Below are 22,959 nucleotides of genomic sequence, written 5' to 3' on the forward strand. Positions count from 1 at the left end.
GGGTACCTAGGTCGAGGATCCAGTACTTGCAGGTGCCAGGCTGCCCACTGTTGCGGTAGGCTGAGCCGACGGAGGAGAGCGAGTCCAGCGGATCAACCGGCTTAACACCGTTGGGCATGGTGCGTGCTGAGCGGACTGGAGGCTGAAGGCTCTGATCCCTACCCGCTCTGACCCTATGAGCAGCCAGAGTAAGCCACTCTTCAGCAAAACCAGATAGCGGGTGGACAAGCCCTCAGCAGCAGGCTGGGACGGCCACAGCGGCAGGCACACTGGCAGGGACACGCAGCCCCGGGGCCCAGCCGCAGGCGACCCGCAGCTCCTCTCCTGGTGGACAGCCACTCCCTCTGCCTGCTTCTCAGCTCTGCTGTACAGTTGGGTTTCACATGGGGGAATATCCAGACGCCCTGGATTACATTCTACCACAGTGACTCTAATTGGAGCTCAAGGAAATTCTGAGGGCGCAGCGAGAGCCAGATGTTTCTCCTCCCCTCCACCAGCCAGAGCTGCGGTCTCTTTACTCAGAGTGAAATGTCAGGTGATGGATCCACGCCAGGCTTTCTGACTTGGGCTTTGTGAGTGTTTGGACGGAGGTCTTCTCTGAGACATACAACAAACAGTGCCTCCCGATGTGACTTGATAGCAAAGAGAAACCGGTTACATCACTGTGATACAATGCCACTCCTCACTTACTCGAAACATATCTTCATTCGTCCTTACAAGCAGCAGCCATGCAAAGTGAAAATAAATACCCCTATTTGTGACTTGTAAAGGCATTTTTCTTAGTAAGGCATCTTAAAGGCTCATTTTTGTCCTTTTGGGAAATTGGGTATTTTCTTCAGCTGACATAAATTCTTGCTCTTTATTTGAAAGTTTCTGTGTGTTCTCTCCCTTGTCTTACCCTGCACAATGGCTCAGAGAATACCCATGGTTTCACAGCCACGAAGCCTGGCTTCCCACCCTCTGTGGCGAGTGTCTACACTCTCATTTCTCATCAACTCCAGAAGCACACCCTCACTCTCCAGCCTGTACGGGGATGGCCCACCTCCTGCTGTGAGGCAGGCACCTGGGGTGGTCTTCACATGTCTGAAACCGGGAGGTGGCCCTCAGCGACCCAAACGTTTTCAGAGGGGGTGTTATATGCTGAAGCCTACACCTGCCTTAACAGAGTCATGTGCTACTTCTCTGAGTTCATTTGATTAACAATTCTTCTCATTTCTGCTTTATATAACCTGATTGTATAAACGATTAGGTGTTGTACTATTGCTTTGTTAAGAAAAATGTTGTCTTTTTTAGTTCCTTAGTTAAAAAAAAAAAGTCAGCCCTAGACAGTGTGGTTCAGTTGATTGGGTGTCGTCCTGCAAACCTAAAGGTCACGGGTTCGATTTCTGGTCTGGGAACATGCCTGGGTTGTGGGTTCCATCCCTGGTTGGGGCATGTACAAAAGGCAACTGATCATGTTTCTCTCTCATACTGGTGTTTCTTTTCCTCTCTTCCTACCCCCCCCCCCCCACCTCTAAAATCAACAAGCATGTCCTTGTGTGAGGATTAAAAAGGCAAAAAAAAAAAAAAGTTAATCTTGGGTTCTCCCTCCATTCCCTCTTGCAAAGTAAATTTTAAAAATTCTCAAACTGAAAAACGTGAAAATAGCATAGATTTCTAGTTGGGTATCAAACTGCAACCTGTTGGTATATGGGACGACACTCCCATCAACTGAGCCCCCGGGCAGGGTGCCCTCTTCTTCTTCTTAAGAGACCAAGAGCAAAGCCGAGGTGGCTTCTCCCTGCAAACCGTCCCATGGCCGATCCAGATGGCGTGCCTCGGCCACGACCAACCAAGAGGTGGAATTCTGCACAGAGCACTTTTTATGCAAGAAAAGAAAACTTTATTGCCAAATAAATAATCTTTCTTGTTGGAAAAAAAAAGCAGTGAAAATTATGTCCTAAAGGAAATCAAGTTAATTGACATTCTAAGGTTTCGTTTACTACAACATTTATTAAATATTTTACTTTGACCCCTTCCAAAAACACAGACTGTCAAGCCAGGGCCATTAATTAAAAATTTAAAAAAAAAGAGTTGTCAGGAAAATTAATTATTTATGTGTAATATATGTTCTCTACCGAAGAGGAAGGGAACAACGCTTTAAAACGAGTAAAATGCTTTGGCTAAGACATATGGGGAACTTCTCCAGTGACTGCCCTCTTCCAACTTCAAGCCCACATCTGTCAGAGAAATGGAGCATAGCAGGAGTCAGAAGGGAGCTTTTCTCACCCTCTTCTTCTTCCCATTCACGCAGCGTGAGACGACAGAGTGTTCACCGTGTGATCCGGCACTTTACAAAGCAAGTGAAGATCAACTGCATCAGGCGAAGGTACCATGTGATCCCGACCGGGAGGGACTGGTAATCCAACCCACCGGCTGACAACCACGGAACCAACAGAGTACCGATGTTACCGAGGGAAAGGGACACGCAAGGAGCTGAGGCAAATGAGGGAAGGGAGAAAGTTCCAGCAAGTGGCAAAGCATCCCTTGGTGGTATGACCGGGAATCTGTTCTAGGAGTCTGAACCAAGTTCAAGTGAGAAAGACCCGAGGGTGGCCTTGGCAGACTGTGGGAAGGAAAGCCCAGCAGGAACCGTGGCCGGGAGGGGTGGGAAGGAGAAGGTGAGAACGGGGGCCGGTGGCTTCAGTTAGCAGGAAGAAGTCTTAGGAGACGTGATAACCAGAAAGAAGATTGGAAGCGACTGAGAAGCTCAAGCATGAGGGGGACCAGAGTATCTGCAGGGTGAGAGCATCATCAAGTAGGAAAGGTGGTCAGGAAACAAGGACAACAGGCTGAGATTTAAATGACCAGGACCCAGGAAGGGATTGGAGCGGTCATATCAGTCTAGAGAAGGTGCAGGTGAACTGGGCAACGAAAGAAGACACAAACACTGATTAAATGAGGGTGGGTTAAGGACAAGCATTTTAGGCATTTGGCAGAATAAGAGATACACAATGTAAAAATTAAAAGAGTAGAGTTTGTGAAAGAAAACAAAAAATGGTTTTTCAGTATTTTTATATGTTTTTGATGTTTTCATTTGACGCCTGGACATAGGTTTACTAACATCACATACACAGAGAGAGACAGAGGGAGGACAGAATATGAATAGAGACACGTGTTCACATGCCTGTCTTCTGAGAGGACCTAACAGTCATGACACCACATGGCAATAAGCACACCTAGCACCAGGTTTTGGTTTTTCATTCTACTCTCCAGTAAAGGAACCAGGCTACGCTGGAGAAATGATGGATCCGGGACTATAGCAAAGAAAACCCAGGATAGCCAGGAGCATCCTGTATTGACAGAAAGCAAGGAAGTGCTCCAAAAACGATGAGGGTGTGTCCGAAGTACACAGAGGCGAGCTGGAAAGAGCTCCTGACAGCCAGAGGTGGAACAATTTGAGCAATAAACAATGACAGTATTGGATTATGACCCATAGAACACAGTAAGTACCCATGACTCCACACTGATAGAAATAATTACATGAATAAAGGAAGCAGAGGGAGCGCTCTTTCCTACAGATATCCAGTTAATGGATTTAAAAGAAATGAGGAAAACAAAATCACCAGCAGGCAACCACCACAGCAAAAACTGTTGCAGGTCAGAACCATGCTGCATGCTGACCTGAGTAGGTAAAGGCACACAGGATCTGCATCCAAGTATCTCCCACAAGGTATTTATTAATCACAAAGAGAGAAACAGTAACTTTACAGAGGAAAATGCTGCAGGCGCTACTTTAACCACGACCAGCAGTGCGACGTATGTGGACCCTCTCGTGCCCCCTGATATGAGGCCGAGAAGGTCCCATTGCTTTTGTGGTATTCATGCCCAAAATGCATGAATTTCACTTAGTCAAAAGTAGTATCTGATACACCCAAATTAGGAAACATCTAACCAAATAAAAGACCAGAAAGACCTCAAAGGTGTCAAGGTCATGAAAAACAAACAAACAAAAAAGATGTTGGAACCATGTCAGCTGGAAGAACACTAAATGCGAGGCGGGTCCTGGATTGCATCCTGAGCCAGAAAAAAGACATTAAATCAAAATCTGAAACAAGGTCTGGCTTGGGTAGCAGGGCTCAGCGGGGCTGGTGTCCTGGGTTTGATCATGAAACCAGGGTCATGTGACAGGTAGCACCAAGGGGTCTTGGCAGGGGGGTGGGTGGGAGCGGGTAGAGGAATTCTCGGTACTAGTTTTGCAACTTTTTCTGTACGTCTAAGATTATATCAACATAAGGAGTTTTGAAAAATAAAAATATTGAGTATTATGTTATATAGATGAACACTGCTAAAGAAATTAGAAGTATAAAAAGAGTCATCAGAGAAAAATAGGCAATGTCAAAGGAGAAATTTTGTGCCAAGAGAAATATATTAGGTAAATTAATTACCTGTGAATAAAGGGATGTGTGATTGATTGAAAAAATACACCGTGGGAATATAAAATCATTATTTGTCCGTACATTTATAAGACAAAATTATAACAGCCAACTGCATTCTCATGAAAATAAAGGCATTTTTAGATTGCCTGAAAGAAATTCTTTTGCTCAAAATTAATACTCCTCCAAAACTGCTTTTCATATAATCATCTTTTATGATAATTATGCCTGAAATGTTTAAAACTAAAATATCGGTGTTCAAGTGCCTGTTATTTACGTGTCCATAAAAAATGAGACAAGGTCATTTTTGCCAATGAAGATCTCAAAAAAAAAAAAATCCAGTGAAATAGGTCCATATAAAAATGATACTTTTAAAATCAGGAGTAAAAATATAGTTAAAAGAAAGTTACTTGTAAAACTAAAACTGAGATGAGCCAAAGGACCCCATGCCTTCCCATTGAGGTCACGGCACAATCTGCAGTGGAAATGAGCATTGATAATCAGCCCTTTGATGTGAGGAGGAAAACGCCCCCCAAATCTTAAACAAAAGACACATAAAAACAGTGCCAGCTACATTTTATGATTGCGACTCAAATGATGTAACTATTAGAAATATTGTTTATAGCTTCCTCTAAAAACCAGGGATGGTGAGTGGAGGCCTGAAACATCTGTCATGCTGGTAAATGGTCAGTGGTCTGTCCTGCAGCCGGTGCCGACACCCCTGTCATTCACAGCAGAGAGCGTCTGCGGTTGGGGGTGGGACCCGGGAGAGCCCTGTGGCTTCATCAGCACAGTGACTCCAGGCGGGTTTCCGCCCAGCCTCCCAGCCCTGGTTTTCTCTCCTGCGTTTCCTTCACGCCCAGCGTGGCCTCCGCACAGCTGCACCAGCGGGATCGCGTTTCTCAGGCCCCACGCACAAAGATACCCCTGTTTGGAGGACGTTTTGTGCAGTTCCTCACCCCACAGATAACACCTCCCGCTCTGGAGGGAAGGGGCTGGATGACTAAATCCTGCTTCTTAGGGCTCCATTCAGCACATTATTTCCTGCTGCTTTCCAGCACAGTGGCCAATCCACAAAAGCACCTTTATTGGGCATTCAACCACTTCATCTGGGTGCCAAAAACCCGATAGGCCCCTTTTCATGGCTTTACTTACTATCCTTTCACAAGCAATGATGTGAGTTTTTCTCTTTCTTTAACAAAACAAACATTCAAAATACGCCTTTTTTACCCTGCACTTTAACTCGGTATGTGACATTCTCTGTTTGCATCAGCACTGAGCACGATTTGCAGAATGGCAATATGAGATGGTAACCTCCAAACGTGTTCCCTAAGAAAATAACAGAAACAACAGTGTTCAAAAGATCAGAGCCATGCTACCACCCCGAGAGCCAAAAAGAGCTTGTGATGTCCCAATTCTGTTTGACCTCAGAGAGTGAGTGACATGGGCCACCTCTCGCTCAGGGACAGGCCGGGGTGGAAGACCTGACAGGAAGCTGCGCTCCCCAGGTCTTTCCAGGAAGCACTGTGGTGGCCATGCAGATGGTTTTAATTACTTTTTGGCGGGGGTGGGGGGAGGGTATGGGTTGTGGAGCAAAAACCTTCTGCTCTGGGATGCGAATGGTTTAAAAAAACTGTTTTTACTTTGAGACTGGTTCTTCTGTTCATTGACTCACAACAGGCCCACTGTGACTCGAGTTCTGAGCTGAACCAGAGGAGGGAGAACAGAGAAGTAGCTCACAGGAGGGAAAGGAACCAATTTCCATTAAGATGACTTCTCTGGGTGACGGAAGGCTGTTGGATTTGTTGTATCATAATTCAGATCGGAAGGGAACCGAGGCATGGGATCATGGAACAGACTGACAGCTGCCAGAGGGGCAGGAAGAAGTGGGGACTGACTGAAGGAAGGTGAAGGGACTGGTCAAAGAACATACACGAAGGACGAGTGGACATGGACGACATTGTGGGGACTGACTGTGGGAGTGCGGGATGGGCTGGGTGGGGGACAGTGAAGAGGAAAAATGGGACGTCTGTAATAGCATAAACCAAAAAAAAAAAGGAAAGAAGCTGAAAACGGATCCGATGTCAGAGCAAAGGCGTGCTGGGGGGCCAAGGTCTCTCAAGAAGGGACGCAGCTCTAGGATGCAGCCACAGTCTTGCATGTGGTGGGCTTTGGAGACCGGCTTCTGGAATCAGCCGTTCCACAAGCGGTGAGTGAGGCCTGAGCAACTGAGGATCTCTTGAGGCTACAGCTTCTACCCTGCACCCAACATTCCTTCCCGCTTGTAAGGGGTGCAAGGTGGTCACTGGTTAAGGACTTGAGCTCTGAAGTCTCACTGCCACTTTTAAAATCCCACTTTCCGTCACCTGCTAAGCGTGGTCGAGTTAATTTCTGTGCCTCCACCTCTCGTAGACTGCTCTGGGAGGCCCTGGGGGTTAAAAAGTACAAAAGCAGCACAGTGCCTGGCTCACTGCGAGCCCCCAACACACCCTGTTTGTTATTACTATTCATTTTCTAAGGGTCCCACAGTACCCTCGGCATGGGCCGACTGCCCCTCCCAGATCTGTACGTTGAGGTCCTAATGCCCAGTGTGTCAGAATGTAACTGTGTAGGGTCTTTAAAGAGGGGACTAAGTTACAATGAATCTGTTGGGGGTGGGTCCCCGTCTAATATGACAGTGTCCTACTGGGAAGAGAAAACTCAGACGGAGACACAGAAGTGTGCACAAAGAGAAAAGCCTGCGTGAGGACACAGCAAGAAGGTGGCCGCCTGCAGGCCGACAGGAGGCCTCAGAAGAAACCCAACCTGCCAGCACCTCCTTCTTAGATTTCTAGCCCCCAGAACTGTGAAAACAGAAACTCTGGCTGATGAAGCCCTGCAGCCTGCGGTATTTTGCTGTGGGAGCCTGTGCTGACCGACACACCCCCTTTCCCTCCTCTGCTCAGTCTGTTCTGTAACCCAGGGCTGAAATGGTTTGATTGTTTTTGAGACAGCAGGAGAACCAATCCATCTCTAAGAACAGAACAGAACAGAACAGAACAGAACATTAAAATATTCCTTCCCTCTAGTAAATTCCAAGTTCTACAGACTCTGGAAAGGGGGTGGGGAGGGAAAGGATGGACTCAAACACAAAGGGCTACATTACAATTACATGTAATATGGGGTTCCAGAGCTGCCTTGCGATGTCGCCAAGGCGGGTGAGCCTGTTTACTGTCCTCCGCGGTGTTTGGAAAGGCCCTTCGAACCATAAACACCCGTCCTGCGCCTGGCTGGGGGTTTCCGGGGAAACGATGACCCCCTCGAACAGCTGGCCCTGTGCAACGCCCCAGCTGCCCACAGCACTCCCATTGCTGCGGGCTCAGACCACACCAGGTTGTGCCTTGGCCGCTCAGGCGCTGAAGTGTCACACAAGTTTCCAGGGTGGCTGCTCTGGTCCATTCAGAACACCAGAAAGGGCAGCCAGGACCTTTCTCCTACACAAAGCTGGCTGCGGGGGTCAGAGTTCAAAGATCAGCCTCCTTAACCCTCTGAAGGGCCTCCAGCCCTCCATCTCTCTCCTCTGTCCCCTCCCAAATCCTTCCATGGTGTCAGTAAAGAAGGGAGTTAAGACTGGGGTGGGCTTGAAAAACAGTGTTTTTAAAAAATTTGCTGTGAAGTGTTATGATAAGAGTCCTTATGAACACGAATCCTTCAGAAAGCACCCAGGTTATACGGAGACCTACAGGCCCATTAGAGAAACCACAGACGGCGCATCTCGGGAATGTTTCCCGCGGAGACGCTGCGGTCTGGGCTCACAAGCAGCTTCGCCTGTGTGGAAGGCAAACGCGGGGCACCCCCGAAGCTGTTTTTATATACTCAGGGGAAGTTACTGGTTCTCCGGAAACCATCCCCTTTGGTGGCATACTCCTACTTTGCAGCCCTTTAACAGAACCTATAATAAAAACGCAGGAATTGGGGTGAAACGTGATCTACGTTAACATCTCACTGCATGCTCCTGGTGGAGAGCCCCACAGGAAAATGTCCATCAAAGCCTCGCCTCACGGAAGCCACACGGAGACTGGTGATTTAATTTAGGTGAATACTTTTAATTTAAAGAGTAACCTTATTCGAACGGGACAGTTTTTTTTTCCTAAGTGGGTAAAATGAAATTGAGAATTCAAGGGGTTTGGTATAGCCCAGACATCATTAAAATATATAAAGCAAAACATATAAAAGCAAATGTCATTATATAGCATGTTTACTATGACTTTTCTGATCTAGTTAATTTATGACCCCAGGGATTCCTCTTTAGAAGTTTGTTCTCTACAGATGCATTTACCCTTTATCTCATCCACCCTGGTCTCGAATTCCGTCTGACAGACACACTTGATTATGGACGGAGCATCGCTGCCTGGTGGCCCACGGTGGTGCCATGTGCCCTACGGTTGGCAGCCCGCACTGTGCGCACATGAAGTGCCGTCCCTCCGTGAAAGAGAGTGAGGCTGATCTCTGCACTGGCATGGAGTCCCTTCTAAAGGGTGTGACCAAGTGAAAAAGAAAAAGCAGGGGCTAAACAATACCCTAACTTTTATGTAAGAAAATGGAGGGAGGAATGCGTATGTTTGTATTTGTCTAACGAAGTCCCACCAGAAGCAGGAGTTAGAAATGAATGAAGTTTATTACACACGACAAATCGGACTGTGGGAATAAGACTGCTCATTTGTACCTTTTCTTGGAAAGTCAGTTTTGAAATCTGGGTTCTCTTCTCTTCTTTACAAAAGAAGTCACAGAAATTGTATGCAGAAGTTTTGTACCCAAGTGTGTTGCTCCTCTGGAAAGAGGACCCATCGCCTTCGTCAGAGCTGATCAGGGTACGTGATTCAAACCCCTCCGAGCCCGCTGCTCAGAGTGAGCAAGAATCTGCGATGACATTGGCCCTCCCAGCGCAGGTGCAGCTCAGCTATGAGGTTCAACAGTCGGACTGATCAAACTTCTAGGTCTTTATGGGAAAGCTTGCTCTGGAAATACAAGACACTTACAACATCACCCCAGGCTTCCCTTAAAGGAGCGAGCAGAGGCGAAAGCTGAAGCCCACTGTGGTCTGCCAGGCACACACTTCTTAGGAGCTGTGTTACCAGAGCCACAGCCCACTGCATCACGAGGCCAAGTGCAAACTGACCCAGAGGAACACAGAATTGTTTGCCTCCATGCACAGCACTCATCCATTTTCAAGACACTTAATGCAGTCCAGCACCCTGAACTCTCCAGCATGCTCTTAGCAAATACCTCATTGCTTTGTAATTTTTCACAGCTAATTAGAGTGAACAAGTTTAAAAGTGAACCCCCAGTCTGTCTCAATAGCAAAGTCAGATAAATCCGAATGTCAGAAAGGACCCAGTTGAAAAGCAGAGACCACAGAGAGTGAGGGAGTGGACACCCCCGCCCCGCACCTGCCCTGAGCCTGGCCCCGCTGTGAGCCGCCCTGAGCAGGGCGGGCTTCTGTCACCCCTGGTGGTGTCTTCTCTGATTACAGATCTCCCGAAATGCTTGTCGTGGCCATATGAAGCCGAGTGTGGGAAGGCAGTTTTCTCATTGTTTATGACTTTGCTATCTATGTAATTTTGTGATCATCTAATACGGGCAGTGTCAATACCCGGTCCTGGTTTTCTCCTGTTTTAATAAACACTTTAATGTAAAGCTGGAACAGGAAAACACCTCTACCGCGGAGCTTTCGGCAGAGTGACGGCCCGCTTCTGCGGCTCCGTAATTACACACTGCACACAGCTCGCTCCGTAATCACGGGGCTCGGGCTGATCGCCTTGCCTGGAGCCTCAGTCCGCAGGGGGGATGATGTCTTTGTTCTCGGTGGGACTCCGCTTTTCTCAGTGCTGTTTCCCACGGGGACGGGTAATAGCAGCTGGCCAAAGAAACTAAAAACTGCCCTAGAACAGGCTCACTAAAAAAATATTTAGATCTTCCATTATGTGTATTTTAAAAAGACGGCGTGGGCACACGCGGGTTTGAAATGTCTGCATGCGTGTGCCTAGGTGCGTTTTCTGATTCGGAGGGGCGATCTGGCACCATGAGTATACCAGAACCACAATACATTCAACCCAATTTTTTAATGCCAATGAAGTCTTTTGAATGCCCTACAGTTTTTGAAAACCGATTAGGTCACTGCAACGTCATCACCAGTTGTAAGAGGTAGGAGACGTGATCCACCCTTGGGCCAGAGTGGTTCGCAGTTTGGGAGAGACGACGTTGGCCCCGAACAGACTGGGACCAGGGAGCTCTGTGTTTGGTCACACAGATTTCTGCAGAAGGCAGAGAAGCCCCTCTGGCTCACAGAGCTGCTGCTTTTCTGGGCGGTGCTGACGTTGGGGGTCAGGGGGTGGCGAGCACTGGTGGAGGCCGTGGCCCTGAGCGGAGGCCGGCCCTCTGTCGCTGGACTGGCCTGGGCTGTTGCTGTGCCGGGAACTGGGAAGGTGGTTGGATGGGGCCCGGCATCTCAGTGACTGCGCGCACTCCACGGAGGGAAGCAGCTTGGAAGTACTCTGAGCTGGGGGCCCACTGAACCCTGATGAAGGGAACGGGCTGGGAACACAGGTGGTGAGGCCCAGGTGTGGGGTTCTCAGGAGAGGACACCCCGATAACCTTCTGAGGCCTGTCCTTCCATCATCTGAAAAGTCTGGTAAAGCCCTGTCACCTGGTCTCATGGGCATGACTTGGCGATCAAGGGCCAGGGAGCTGAGGGGAGAGAAAGGCCAACTCCAAAAGCCGTGGAGCGGGCAGTGTGGGGCAGCCCCAGGCAAACAGGTGGAGCCACGAGCTCACAGGGCCCAGCAGCTTACACAGAAGGCGGAGGAAAGGGCGAGGGGAGGACAACAGCCCTGAAGGGAGGATGGCAGGGGCTCACAAGGGACCCTCTTCCTAATTTTACACTCTCACAGTGGCTACCTTGAGAACAGAGGCAGAGCTTAGCTCCTCCATGCACGGGGTATGGGCACTTCCATTCACTTTAAGAAATGACAAGTGATTCCGAGGAGTGACCCTTGGTTACATATCTATATAAAAGGCGTTATCTTCAAAGTCAAACAGAACGGAGCCTGGCAGAGTGGACCACAATGAGCTGCTCTCATCTACCCACCAGCACCCTGGCTGGAGATGGTGTTCCACCTGCGGACCCCTCACCTCCACCCCCCGTGACGGGCCTCATTTAAAGCTCCCCTGGGCCCCGTGTTCGTTCTCTCAGTGCTGGCTGCACGAGCAGGTCCACTGCCCCTCATCAGTCCTGGTGTTTGAGCCAGTGTGATTTGTATTTCATCCGCCACATTTCTAGGTCTGCACCATATCCGCACCCACCCCTCTTATTAAAATCTGCTGCAGAGTCATCTCAGTGAGTTCCCGCGTGGTCTTCAGGGGCCCCGGGGCTCATCTCATTGGGACCGCCCCTCTCAGGTTGCCCTGGTGTCGGGCACTGTGCTGACACTGTGCCGACACACTGTCTGCACCAGGATTTATTCTGTGCCCCCCTCACCACCACAGACTCACCGGGTAAATTAATTTTTCTCCTTTAGGACTTTTCATTTTTTACTTATTTGGTGAGAAATGACAGAGAATGTCTGGTAGGGGTGAGGGACTAAGGAAAAAAGCCTCCACTACTTGATGTACTAAAGCAAGGGGTGAGAGAGGTTGTTTGCACACGTTTGTGTGCACGCATGCATGTGCATAACCTATGCACATATGTGAGGTGCAGGCCTTGTAGGACATGTTAGGAACCTGCAATTTTATTCTGTGACCAACAGCAATCCCGAGGGAACTGAAGCAGGAGCCTGTGTCGATGGCTTTGTGTTTCAGCTGCAGTGAGAGGGTAAGAGGGGTGAGGCTGGGAGACCCGGGGGGGCGAGAGGTGACGGTGGTGTTGGAAAAAAGAGTACGTTGGAAATATATCATTTAGACAATGGGAACAAAAAATGAGGGCGTGCTCAAAAGTTAAAACTTGCAGGCTTGTTCCCAAAACACTGAAGGCAGGGACCTGAAGAGGGATTTACCGCCCGGGTTCAGAGCAGCATCACTCCCAGTAGCCGGAAGGCGGAAGCGGCTCCAGAGTCCATCAGCAGCTACATGGATGAACAAAACGTGTTCTCTACACACGATGGAATATTATTCGGCCTTAAAAAGGGAGGACATGTGACAACTTGGATGCACCTTGAAGACATTATGCTAAGTGGAACAAGCCAGTCACAAAAAGAGAAATACTGTACGATGCTACTCACATGAGGTGCCTGCAGAGGCCGAACCCACAGACACAGAAAGCAGAAGGGGAGTGCCAGGGGATGGGGGGCTGCGGAGTGCCTGTTCAGGGGGCACAGAGGTGTCACTTGGGAAAAGCGTGCTGTGGAGGGGGCACAACAATGGGAATGTGCTTCGAGCCCTTATACACTTAACGATGGTTAAGTTGGTAAATTTTATGTTTTGTGTACTTGACCGCGATTAGAAAAAAATATGGTGGGCAGTGAAGAGAGCCCCAAGTGTGCTGCCGTCTTCTGGATGAATAAACGGGGCCCTCCCACTTTCGGAGAGGGGCCAGCAGAGGGAATGTGAATGTTACTGGTGTGAAGAGGGGGGTGAGGCAGTCCAGTCAGAGTGAGGTGTTTGTGTGGACAGAGCAGGATGGACAGGAGACTCCGGGCAGGGACCTCGGGGAGAGAGGCGTGCAGGCAGCCCGGCGTGGAGCCCGGAGGAAGCCCTGCACTTCAGGTACCTTCTCATGAAAACGTCTCTTTCCTCCTTCTGAGCTAAAGCAGATACCACTTTACTGATCGCAATCACACACCGCTGATTTATGAGAAACAATTCCTGGGTGCTCTCTTTTAGAGCGCAGCCGGTCCGGCCTTGGCGGGAACCTGCTCCAGCCGGCGCCCGCTTCCTGCAGGTGCTGCGGCGCCCAGGGAGCCCGGGGGCCTGCTGCTGGGGCGGGTTTCGGTGACTACAGGGGTTGGGAGGCCTGCTTCTGGGGCGGGTTTCGGTGACTACAGGGGTCGAGTTAAAGCCCCTCGGTGCTGAGGCGCGACTGCCAACAAGCAAGAGGTTTTACTTTTGTTCCCTTGTTTTTTCATGAAGAATTCAGAGTAAAAAATCATGGTTTTTTTTTTTTTTTACTTCTTCAAAACAAAATGCAAGTACTGGGCTGTGCACTATCCAAAGGAGAAAAAACTTTAGAGCTTTTAGCTAGTAAGGTTTTTAAGTGGGTATTTTCTTCTAAATATATCAAAGAACTAGTAAAAGACTACCTGCCACCTCACTGTGGGTTAGCGAAAGGAAAAGGGAGAGGTCTGAAACCGGCCTTTACTCAGAAAGGCCTCCTAAGCAATACAAACCTAGAACGTCGGAGCCGGCGAGGACCTAAGACAGCACCGGCTGACCTCTGACCTCAGGCCTGGAGCTTCAGGGTCGCCAGAGAAGGGGACAGTCTCAGAACGCGGTTCTCCTGATGAGCACAGGCCTTGTGATTTCAACCCATGGCCTCTTCTGAAAGCTACGGCCATACGCTCAGAGGGCTTCTCTTCAAGCCGCAGGTTAGCAAAAAAGAATTCAGTGGGGGAAGAAAGTGACTTTTCAAATTCGACCCAAACTGCGCCAGTCCAGGTAACGGTGGAATGTGAGTGACAGGCAGTGTCACGACAGTCACAAGGCGGTTTTTCAGGTGCAATGAGTTGGGTGTGAGCACAGTAGAAGGACCACCTGAAGACCAATGATGGACCCCAGTCTCACCCTTAGAAACAGAGGAGATGGTCAGATGTTGCCTCTGTGCACTTCAGACACGTGCCCTGAAGAAAGTACGCGGTGCTGCTTTGTCTAGGTTGCTGCAGACAACTTCGCTTTTACTGAGTATCCTCCATGCCCGTCACCACCAACTCTGGGCACTGCCGCCCGCCCAGTGCCCCGTGCACTGCCCTAGGTAAGCCGGTCAGGCTGTCACCTCAGCCACAGAGCTAAACTCTCAAACACTATCATGCATGGTAGGTAGTTTGGGTTGTGAAAAAGAAAAGCTGAGTTACTCGGTTCAGGGTAGAATAAAAAGGCTGACGTTTTAAATTGCCCTGGTTGGCAATACAGCTGTTTCTAATATCCCTGTTTACTTTCTGTGACCAACACCAAGTAAACAGAGAAAAGTGACAAGTTATACAAGCTAAGACAGTAGGAAAGAAAAATCCCTCGGATTTACTAAGAGATCAGAGATAATTACGTGGTACCCACTCCAGGAGCCAACCAATGCCTCCGACGCAGGGGCTGGGGGAGAACAGAGCTCCTCCGTCCGGATGAAGGGCACACGCGCTGGGGCCCAGATGCAAACTCCGCACCCCAGGCCCCCGGTGGCCCCAGGGTCTGCTGTGATGGTAGATGGCACAAACCACAAACACAATGAGGCTTCCTGAGCACAAGGAGATACCGAACCCTTATTCTACTGTAATGTGCTGGCTGTTTGATTTGTGACTGAGATGCTGTGAAGAAGGGAGAGTGGCTGCCGGAGCAAGACGAGAGTGAAACACCAAGCTGGCCTGTCTGCAGAGACTGTCCCCACGGCAACCTCCCGATGCGGGCCTCGCCCACACATGGGACAGCAGTTTCCAGAGGAATGATGTTCACGCTGGAGCCTAGTTTCAGACACAGAAATAACTTCTTGAAAAACAAACTGTACAATTACATTCCTTGTTCATTTAAAATAAGTTATACTTTTATCCTCTGCCCACATCACCCAGAGACACAGAGCATGACAAAAGAAAATGAGTGCTCACAAATTCCACATATCCTCTTTGTCCCACAGACTTCCAATCCCAGCTGCGCTGCAAAGCCACGGAGGGGCCCTGGGCAGCGCTCCCACTGAGCTCTGAGAGCTTCTTGGCTGATGTGAGTATTCACAGTCACACTACGAATTCTTAGAATACTTTACAATCAAAGAAATAGACATTTGACCTTAGCAGGCATGTTTTTCACATTTGAAATGTATGGAAATTTAAGTTGATTGGACCGGGGAGTTACTAGAAAATACTGAGGCAACAAGGCTGAGAAAACTCTGGAGCTAGAGATAAATAAATGTGCTCCTTCCTCCTGCTGGAAGGTCAGAATGGTGAGCATCAAACACACAAAGCTATCTTTAGACATCAACAGCAAGTGACTGGAAGCAAAGACATAATGACAGCTCCCTAATGCACAGGAGTTTTTAAGTGTGTGGAGGGCAAGACCTCTTCCCTGTCTGAGACAGAGGAGACCCATATGGTGACAGACACCAAGTTCTGTGAGAAAAGAGGTTAATGTTTACCTCCTTACTACAGTACCCATCAAGCCCAGTGTGGCTCTCCAAACGAACAGGGGCTCAAAACGAGACGATGCCTAAGCAGAAGCAGACCAAGATCTCTTGTGTCCCCAGTGGCAGTGGCCTTTCCCCCCAGAGTCTCTACGTCTTCTTTTGGACTCTGCTCCTAGATCCGCACCCTCTGCTGTCCGGACTATCTGATGAAGGCCTCCTCTCTGAGATGGTGACCCTGGTCACAGCTGCCTGCTTGCTTGGACTTGCCCATGGACAGGAGGCTCTGGGAGAGGCTTGTCAAAGCACCCCAAGTAGGCCTTACCGCTCGCCCAAAATCTACCGCCTACGTCCTGACGCTGCAGGGGAACAGGTACTCTTCAGACTCCTTGCATTATATGAAAAATAATGGGGAAAGAACGGATAAGGTTTGAGTCCCTATCTACTTACCAGCTGTTAGTCCATACAGGTGATGCTCAATGAAGAAACACCTTCTTGGAAAGACAGAGCATTAGACAGAGGGGCAAGGAGTAACTCTTCTAGAATGTCACAGACTCTCAAAGGAAAAAGGGCTCAGAAAACAAAATGGCACTTGAGCTGAAAAACAACTGAGAAACCCAGCCCCCATAAGAAGTTTTTGGGACAAAGTCAAGTGTGATAAATACACAGTTCTTTCCTCTCTGCTGGCCTGCAATTACAAACCCCAGGGAGGAAAGAGCACACCACGGGACAGGCACATATAAAAGGAAATCTTCCAGAACCAGTGTTATTTGTAGCACGCTAAGTTCACCAGGGCTCCTTTGTATAAAAGATCAGCTTTAGAAAAAAACAGCGGATTTTATTTTCTAAAACCCAAGGCTTCAAGTGCATTGAGCAACTCGGGAAACACTCCGGCAGTGGGCGACCGGGCAGCCCCGCACAGACTTGTACTCGACCCCCAGTGTGACATTAGGGGACGTCTGATGTTCCTCTGAACCCACGGACAGCTCCGCCAGAAATAAAAGCAGATGCCTCGGCTTTTGGCCAAACTCTGAAATTCTGTCTTTTTTTTTTTTTTTGATTCCTGAAGAAATAACAGCTGAATTCTTCTATTTCTTACTAAGGTGACAGTAAGGTCCTAGTTAGGCCACAAGGGACCTGGAACACAGGTGGGCCTTTCACCAAGGAGAGGAGCTCCTCAGGGGGTGTCCTGCACAGTGTCACTTAGCTCGAGGCTGTGACTGACCTCCGTGGCCAGAGGATGGACTCCAGGACACGCCGTGATGAGTGTGAAGAGGGCACAGATGACAAGGGGAGGGAGCGACGGGAATGTTTCAGAATTAACAGAAAAGAACTTAAATACAGCAGACTGTAGTGATCTCTCTCAGGAAGGGAAAACAAACTGTACTGCCCCCAAATCTAGAAAACTGGCTATTTGCTAGTATTGCAAGAAAATCAAGACTGTGACATAATACGGTTCAAAGTACGTAAACGCGACCCATCCTGCACTGTTTCAGATGATACAGACTGATGTGTCTTAAAAAAGGCTTTGAGGCCTCAAATTAGCTTCCCACTAGGAGAGAGATTAAATGAGCATGGTCCGACAGAAACACAGTGCAAGTTCATAGATAACGTGTTCCAGTAGCCATAACTTAAACTAAAAAGAAACAGGTGAAATTATCTTTAGTAACACATTGTATTTAACCTGCTCTATGACATACACAGGGCCAGGCAGAAGTAACGCCCCGGAGTGTGGTTGGGAGGTTATGTGACTGTCACACGCGAGATGGACAGCAGTTCGAACATCTCACCTAAAATATCACACGGTGTGCTTGAGTGTGATGTTGTGTCACAGAATTACATGCTTATGTTTCGTAATAGAAGATATTTATGGAATAAAAAGGGGCGTTATTTGTGCCAGACCCCTGTATTACCAATTTAACATGTAATAGATACAAAATAATTACATGTTCTTTCTTCCGACTAGATTCTGAAATAGGTGTGTACTTCACACCTGCAGGTCACCTCAGTCCAGAACATCTCCACAGCCACACCTGCCCAGTGGCTGCCCAGGGGGCGTTCAGGAGACGCAGACTCACACTCCCCCCGGAAGCCCGGTTTTGGCCCGTCTAGACCCCCCTGGAGAAGCAGTCCAGGTGCAGTTACCTTTACCTGAAGGGGTCACCGCAGGTACGCCTGAAACTACTACAAAATAAAGCCAAATGTCCACGGTGATGGAAAAACAAAATACAGAAAATTAAGGAGGGACTGAAGAATGTGAAACACCATTCTGTCCACACGCCCTGTTATTTCCACCTTCCTTCCCGAGCCCGTCTCTCGTCACAGCCGCAGCCGCGGGACCGACACCGAGCCCTGTGGGACTCGGCAGCCCCTCTGGGCGCCCCGCTTCGCACCCTGTCCGTGCAGGGGGCTGGGGGGGCTGGGGGTGTCCTCAGACACCGCACTACTATGAAGACAGCGTGGCTACACTCTCAGGGCCTGCATGCTTGACTTTCTGGGATTTTACACTAACAAAATAAAGAACCTGCAATGGGGAAACCTGATAAGGAGATGCTGCTTTTAACATCACCTGGGCGAGAACAGTGCCTTCTCTGTGTTCTCCATTTGTAAGTGACACTGGCCCCAAAAGAACGGCCCCCTGCCCCTTCGCTAAACTAGTATTTTATTACACCGTCGTGGGAAATGAGGCAATCATTCATTATTTCTGAGTAACAAGTGAAATCCTCATTTCTACTTCAGCTCCTGATGGATTAAAAGGGCCCAGAGACACAGTGATGATGGCCTGACGCAGGAGAGGCAGGAGTCATACCTATCACAGGGTTGCGAAGACACAGGGGACAGAAGCGGTGTCATTCCCATGTGCACTTGCCACCCAGGCCCAGGGAGCCCTACCTTTGTGGTTGAAGATGCCCTCCATTTCCATGCTGCTTCTCGAGTGGGCGATGCACAGGGAGCCGCAGGGGACCAGGCCTTCTGCCGCGGGCGACCGGTCGGTGGTGCGCACCAGACACCAGTCGGGCTTGTCGTGGGGCCGCTCCAACACCTCCACGGTCTGGCCGCGGCGGATGGTCAGCTCGGTGCTGTTGCAGGCCGTGAAGTCGTGGATCACCACAGTCAGCTCGCAGCCGCCAGAGAGCTGGGGAGGGAGAGGGACACGTCAGCGGGCCGGGGACACGGGACGTCTGCGGCGAGGCTGTGCACTGGGCCAGGAACTGGACTTTCTGTCCTGCAGTCGGGTCAGCAACAGTGAGAACCACCTGAGGGACGGCTCTCCACTCTCACTGTCCCTTAATTCTTTCTCCCTTGGAGTCCCATCACATACTTATGTGTGATGATGCGCTTCTGAGTGTTTCACTGTAAGAATCTGATACAACTGTTCATATGAAAAATTTTTCATATGAGCATCCAAATCTTTTGTACCTGAGACATTATTCTCTGTGCTATCTACTAATTTTTAAACTTAGGGCAAACTAATAAAAATTTGGTTTGAAGGCCATTGGGTGATTGCTGTGAAATGTGCTGAAGAAATGGGATCGAGTTTTGTTCCCAATTTGGTATCTGAATGCTCCAAGCTCTCTGCCAGCCTGGGGGCTCTCACACACGCCGAGGGGAGACCAAAAAGTCAACGGGGCTCAAGGTCCCAACACAGGGCAGGGCGACACCTTTCTCTCTTTAAAACCCTTCAGGATACTCCTCAGAGGGCATTCGGACCCTCTGGCATCTGTCCCTGAACCCTTTCTAGGCTCCCTTCCCACTCCACGCCTCCCACGTTCTGTGGGCACTGGCTTGGTTTCCACAGGCCACATCTTTTCTGGTCTGAAAGTCCTTTTCCCTCTGCTTTCCTTTAAGCTCAGTCCTGTTTTCTTACTGTCAAAACTCCATGAACTCTGTGGGCCTCTGAAGCACATCTGCACACTCCATAGACACAACAGAGCCCTGGCTGGTCTGGGTCAGTGGGCTGAGTGCTGGCCTGTGAACCAGAAGGTTGCTGGTTCGATTCCCAGTCAGGGTTCATGCCTGGGAAGTGGGCCAGGTCCCTGGGTGGGAGCGTGTGAGAGGTAACCACACACTGATGTTTCTCTCCCTCACTTCCCCTCTCACCACTGAAAATAAATACAAATTTTTGAAGTTATTAAAGGAGAAAAAGATACCCCTCCTGGAAGGCTGGTGCATGGTGCTGGTCCATGACCGTTCACTCCCTCTGGCCTGCGCCCTTCTGTCTTCCCCTGGATGGGCGTTCCCGAGCGGCCTCCTTGCTGGGGGCTCCAGGCTCGCCTTCCAGGCTATCACAGCACTGCTCCCAGTTCCCAGTGTAAAGTGGGGGCCCCCCATGCAAACATGCCGTCCTCTTGTTGGAGAACCTCAGACACCAACTCCTTAACACAGGATTCGAGGTCCCCACACCGGGTCCTAGCCCACCTTGCCGGCGCGGCCAGCGGCTTCTCCTCATGTGCGTCCCAGCCCAGCGACCGTGTCCTCCTCCTGAGGGGGTCCTGCGTGCTCCATGCTACCCTTTCTGCTCAGAGTTTCCCATCAGTAGGTATCACTCCTGTATTGACCACCCTTAACGTTTTATAAATAAGCAAATTATGTCTCACTTCTGAAACGAGCTGTGTCCTGGGCTGTACGCACACGTGTGTGACCACCCTCAGCACGAGAGAGTAGTTTGTGTTGCTCCTCTGTGAACTTCCCATGCCCTGTCCGTGGCGGGGGGGGGGGCGAGCGCGGGCCCATCTCAGCCGCCACCGCTGAGCCCCTGGTGCCAACAATGCAAGCACAGGGCTCGTGCCAGGAAGTCCCTGGAGAGTGTCTCCAAAAACCTACCTCACACAGCACTGCGTATCCAGCAAGCAGTCAAACATTGGATGAAGTGGAAAAGGCAAAACTGATTTGCTCTTAAGAAAAAGAAAAAGGCAGCTCCTCATTTAAAAAAATCAAAATGAATCACGGGTTTCCCTGGTGATTTCAGGAGCTAACTCTGCCTGTGTCTAACCTCAGACACGCCCAGTCTCCCTGAAGGACACCAGCACAGAGGAGAGAAGGGACAGAACAGCAGACAGCTGGGCTGCGGTGCGTGAGAGGAGGGAATGGCGCGGGGGTCTCCTGCGGGGGGACATCCCCGGTCCAGGGTGGCCACCCGGCCCCAGTCCACTTGCAGAGGGCTGGGGATCGAGCCCGCCGCTGCCGCTCACGGCCGGCAGTGTCCTCGGGCCGCCGGGCCCACCATGCACCGCGCCTGCCAGCCCTGTGCGCTGCCCTGTGCTGTTCATTACCCTCTGCTCCAACAGCCTGTCTTTCAAGAGAAAGTTGAGATATTCAGAATAAGAAACACATGTCCATTGGACAACCACAGAAACCAAACCAACACAAACTCTTCCGTAATAAAGCACAGACATGACAAAACGAATCGTCTTTGCTCGGCCACAAAGGGAATTTTTCACAAATGTCTAATCCCCTTCTACATTTTACAAATTGCTCTGTGGGAAATCCTCGCAAATCTCACACGTTTCCCAGTGAACGGCGGAGGAGGTTAATGCCACAAGGTGACAGGTAGAGGCCTGGAGCGTGGAGGAGCCTTGCTGGAAGCGGTTCACCCCTGTAACGCAGAGGAGGAGTGTTTCCTGTTCCAGGGAACTCGCGAGCAGCCACGCGGCCCCGACGTGGCGTCCAGCTCGCCGAGGCCCCGCAGACCCGTGCTTCCCATGGATCCTGTCCTGCCTGCCGGCGCCTGTGTGCGCCTAGCTTGCCCCCCCACCCCCACCCCGAGCCCCGCAGCACAAGCCCATCACACTGCCTTGACACTTCTCCACCCCCAGCCTTGGGAAACGGAACTTCAAGATGTACCATCTCGTCACTAGCCCTTGGCCGTTTCATTCTCGAGTTTTATTAATTTTTCAGACTGCTCAAAGACACATGGTGCTTTCTGTGGATGGGGGAAGGGTGGGAAGGGAGAGGGGGGCTGTCCAGGGAGAGTTAAGTTAGACCTTATTTCTGGCACTGGTTTTTTTAGCCCCTTACAGAGTAATAAAAACACTATTGGAAACATCTGTGTACTTGACAGAGCATGAGAAATAAAAGCCCAGCCTGCTCTGACAAAGAACTGCAAACTGAGTTAAAAAACTCTTTTTCAACGGCTTTAGAGAACTCAGTAACAGAATCGAGTACCAGAAGACTGTTTTCAAGCAGCGCTAAAATTATCATTACGAGAAAATATGTATCTTTTTGGCTTTACCCCTAAGAATCAACTGGTGTTTCCCATAAGAATCTCCCGCACAGATCTTTAAGAGGAGGATTAAATGGATGTTTTCTAGTCCAGAGAAGAGACATCTGTGGATTCCTGTCTCAATGTTCACATTTGAACATGTTAAACTTATTATAAAACCTCTCTTTAAAACCAGGTTTGGAAATTTTTTAAAAATGACATTTTTGTATAAAGGACTTCAAATAGCTATTTTGCGGAAGCAATGCAAGTTACTGCCGCATTCCCATCAGAAAAAGTTCAGACAACGCATTACACACCACTAAGTACAGCCCGGGTCTTACTTGCTTTCAATGACTTTCTGACCCTCAGTGGCCCAATTTCATTACTATGTTGAGTTACCATTCCATTTGTCTAGTGTAAAATTCACTTTTTCCTTTCCAGAGATGCCTTGTGAAAGTTTTCAAAGTATCTTCTTTACTTCCGTACACGTCATGGACTTCTACCACGGGCTCCCAAACACGTGCATTTCGTTTAGGATTGCAAGTTATGAAAACACCAATTTCTGTGACTCACATTAACACTCCTGTGAGATTCACACCACAAGAGATTTTGAAAAACTCTGCTTTTTACCTTTAAAAAATGAACATGGTAACTAAACAGCATGAGAGTAAAATGGCCTTACTCGGAGCATGGACCAGGGACGCCCCCCCCCGCCAGACGCCCAGAGCAGCTCTGGGGTGAGCTCCGCCCGAGGAAGAGGGGGCTCTTTGCTATTGGCCTGGTGGACGATGAGGTCTGCTCTGCAAGCGATTCTACTTCAAGCGCCCAAGATCACTTGCAGGTGGGTGTCTGGCCAATTTTCTGAGAGCAATTCAAAAGGAAAGGGGAATGGGTCTGATAAAAGCCGTTTTCCGCTGAAGAACAAAGTGTGTCAACTCTTGTGAACAGTCACATCCTACAGCCCAATGCAGTTCAGCTACTCAGAAACCTCACAAAAGGGCCCCGCGGTTTCGTGGAGGTTTCACACTGAGCGGACCAAAGACTGACTGATGGCT

The 22,959-nt window shown here is 49.5% G+C and overlaps 1 protein-coding gene across 6 annotated transcripts in view; it reads right to left on the bottom strand.

Moving 5' to 3' along the window:
* TRIO (trio Rho guanine nucleotide exchange factor) overlaps positions 1 to 22,959 on the bottom strand; it is a 326,106-nt gene that overhangs the window by 58,180 nt on the left and 244,967 nt on the right. For all 6 annotated transcript variants that reach the window (XM_036020253.1, XM_028515627.2, XM_036020255.1 and 3 more), the window contains exon 34: positions 18,595 to 18,838. In XM_036020253.1, coding sequence (XP_035876146.1) covers positions 18,595 to 18,838 — 244 coding nt within the window. The remainder of the gene's footprint in view (positions 1 to 18,594; positions 18,839 to 22,959) is intronic.

Source organism: Phyllostomus discolor, chromosome 3, assembly GCF_004126475.2.
Source record: "Phyllostomus discolor isolate MPI-MPIP mPhyDis1 chromosome 3, mPhyDis1.pri.v3, whole genome shotgun sequence".
Taxonomy (NCBI): Eukaryota; Metazoa; Chordata; class Mammalia; order Chiroptera; family Phyllostomidae; genus Phyllostomus; species Phyllostomus discolor.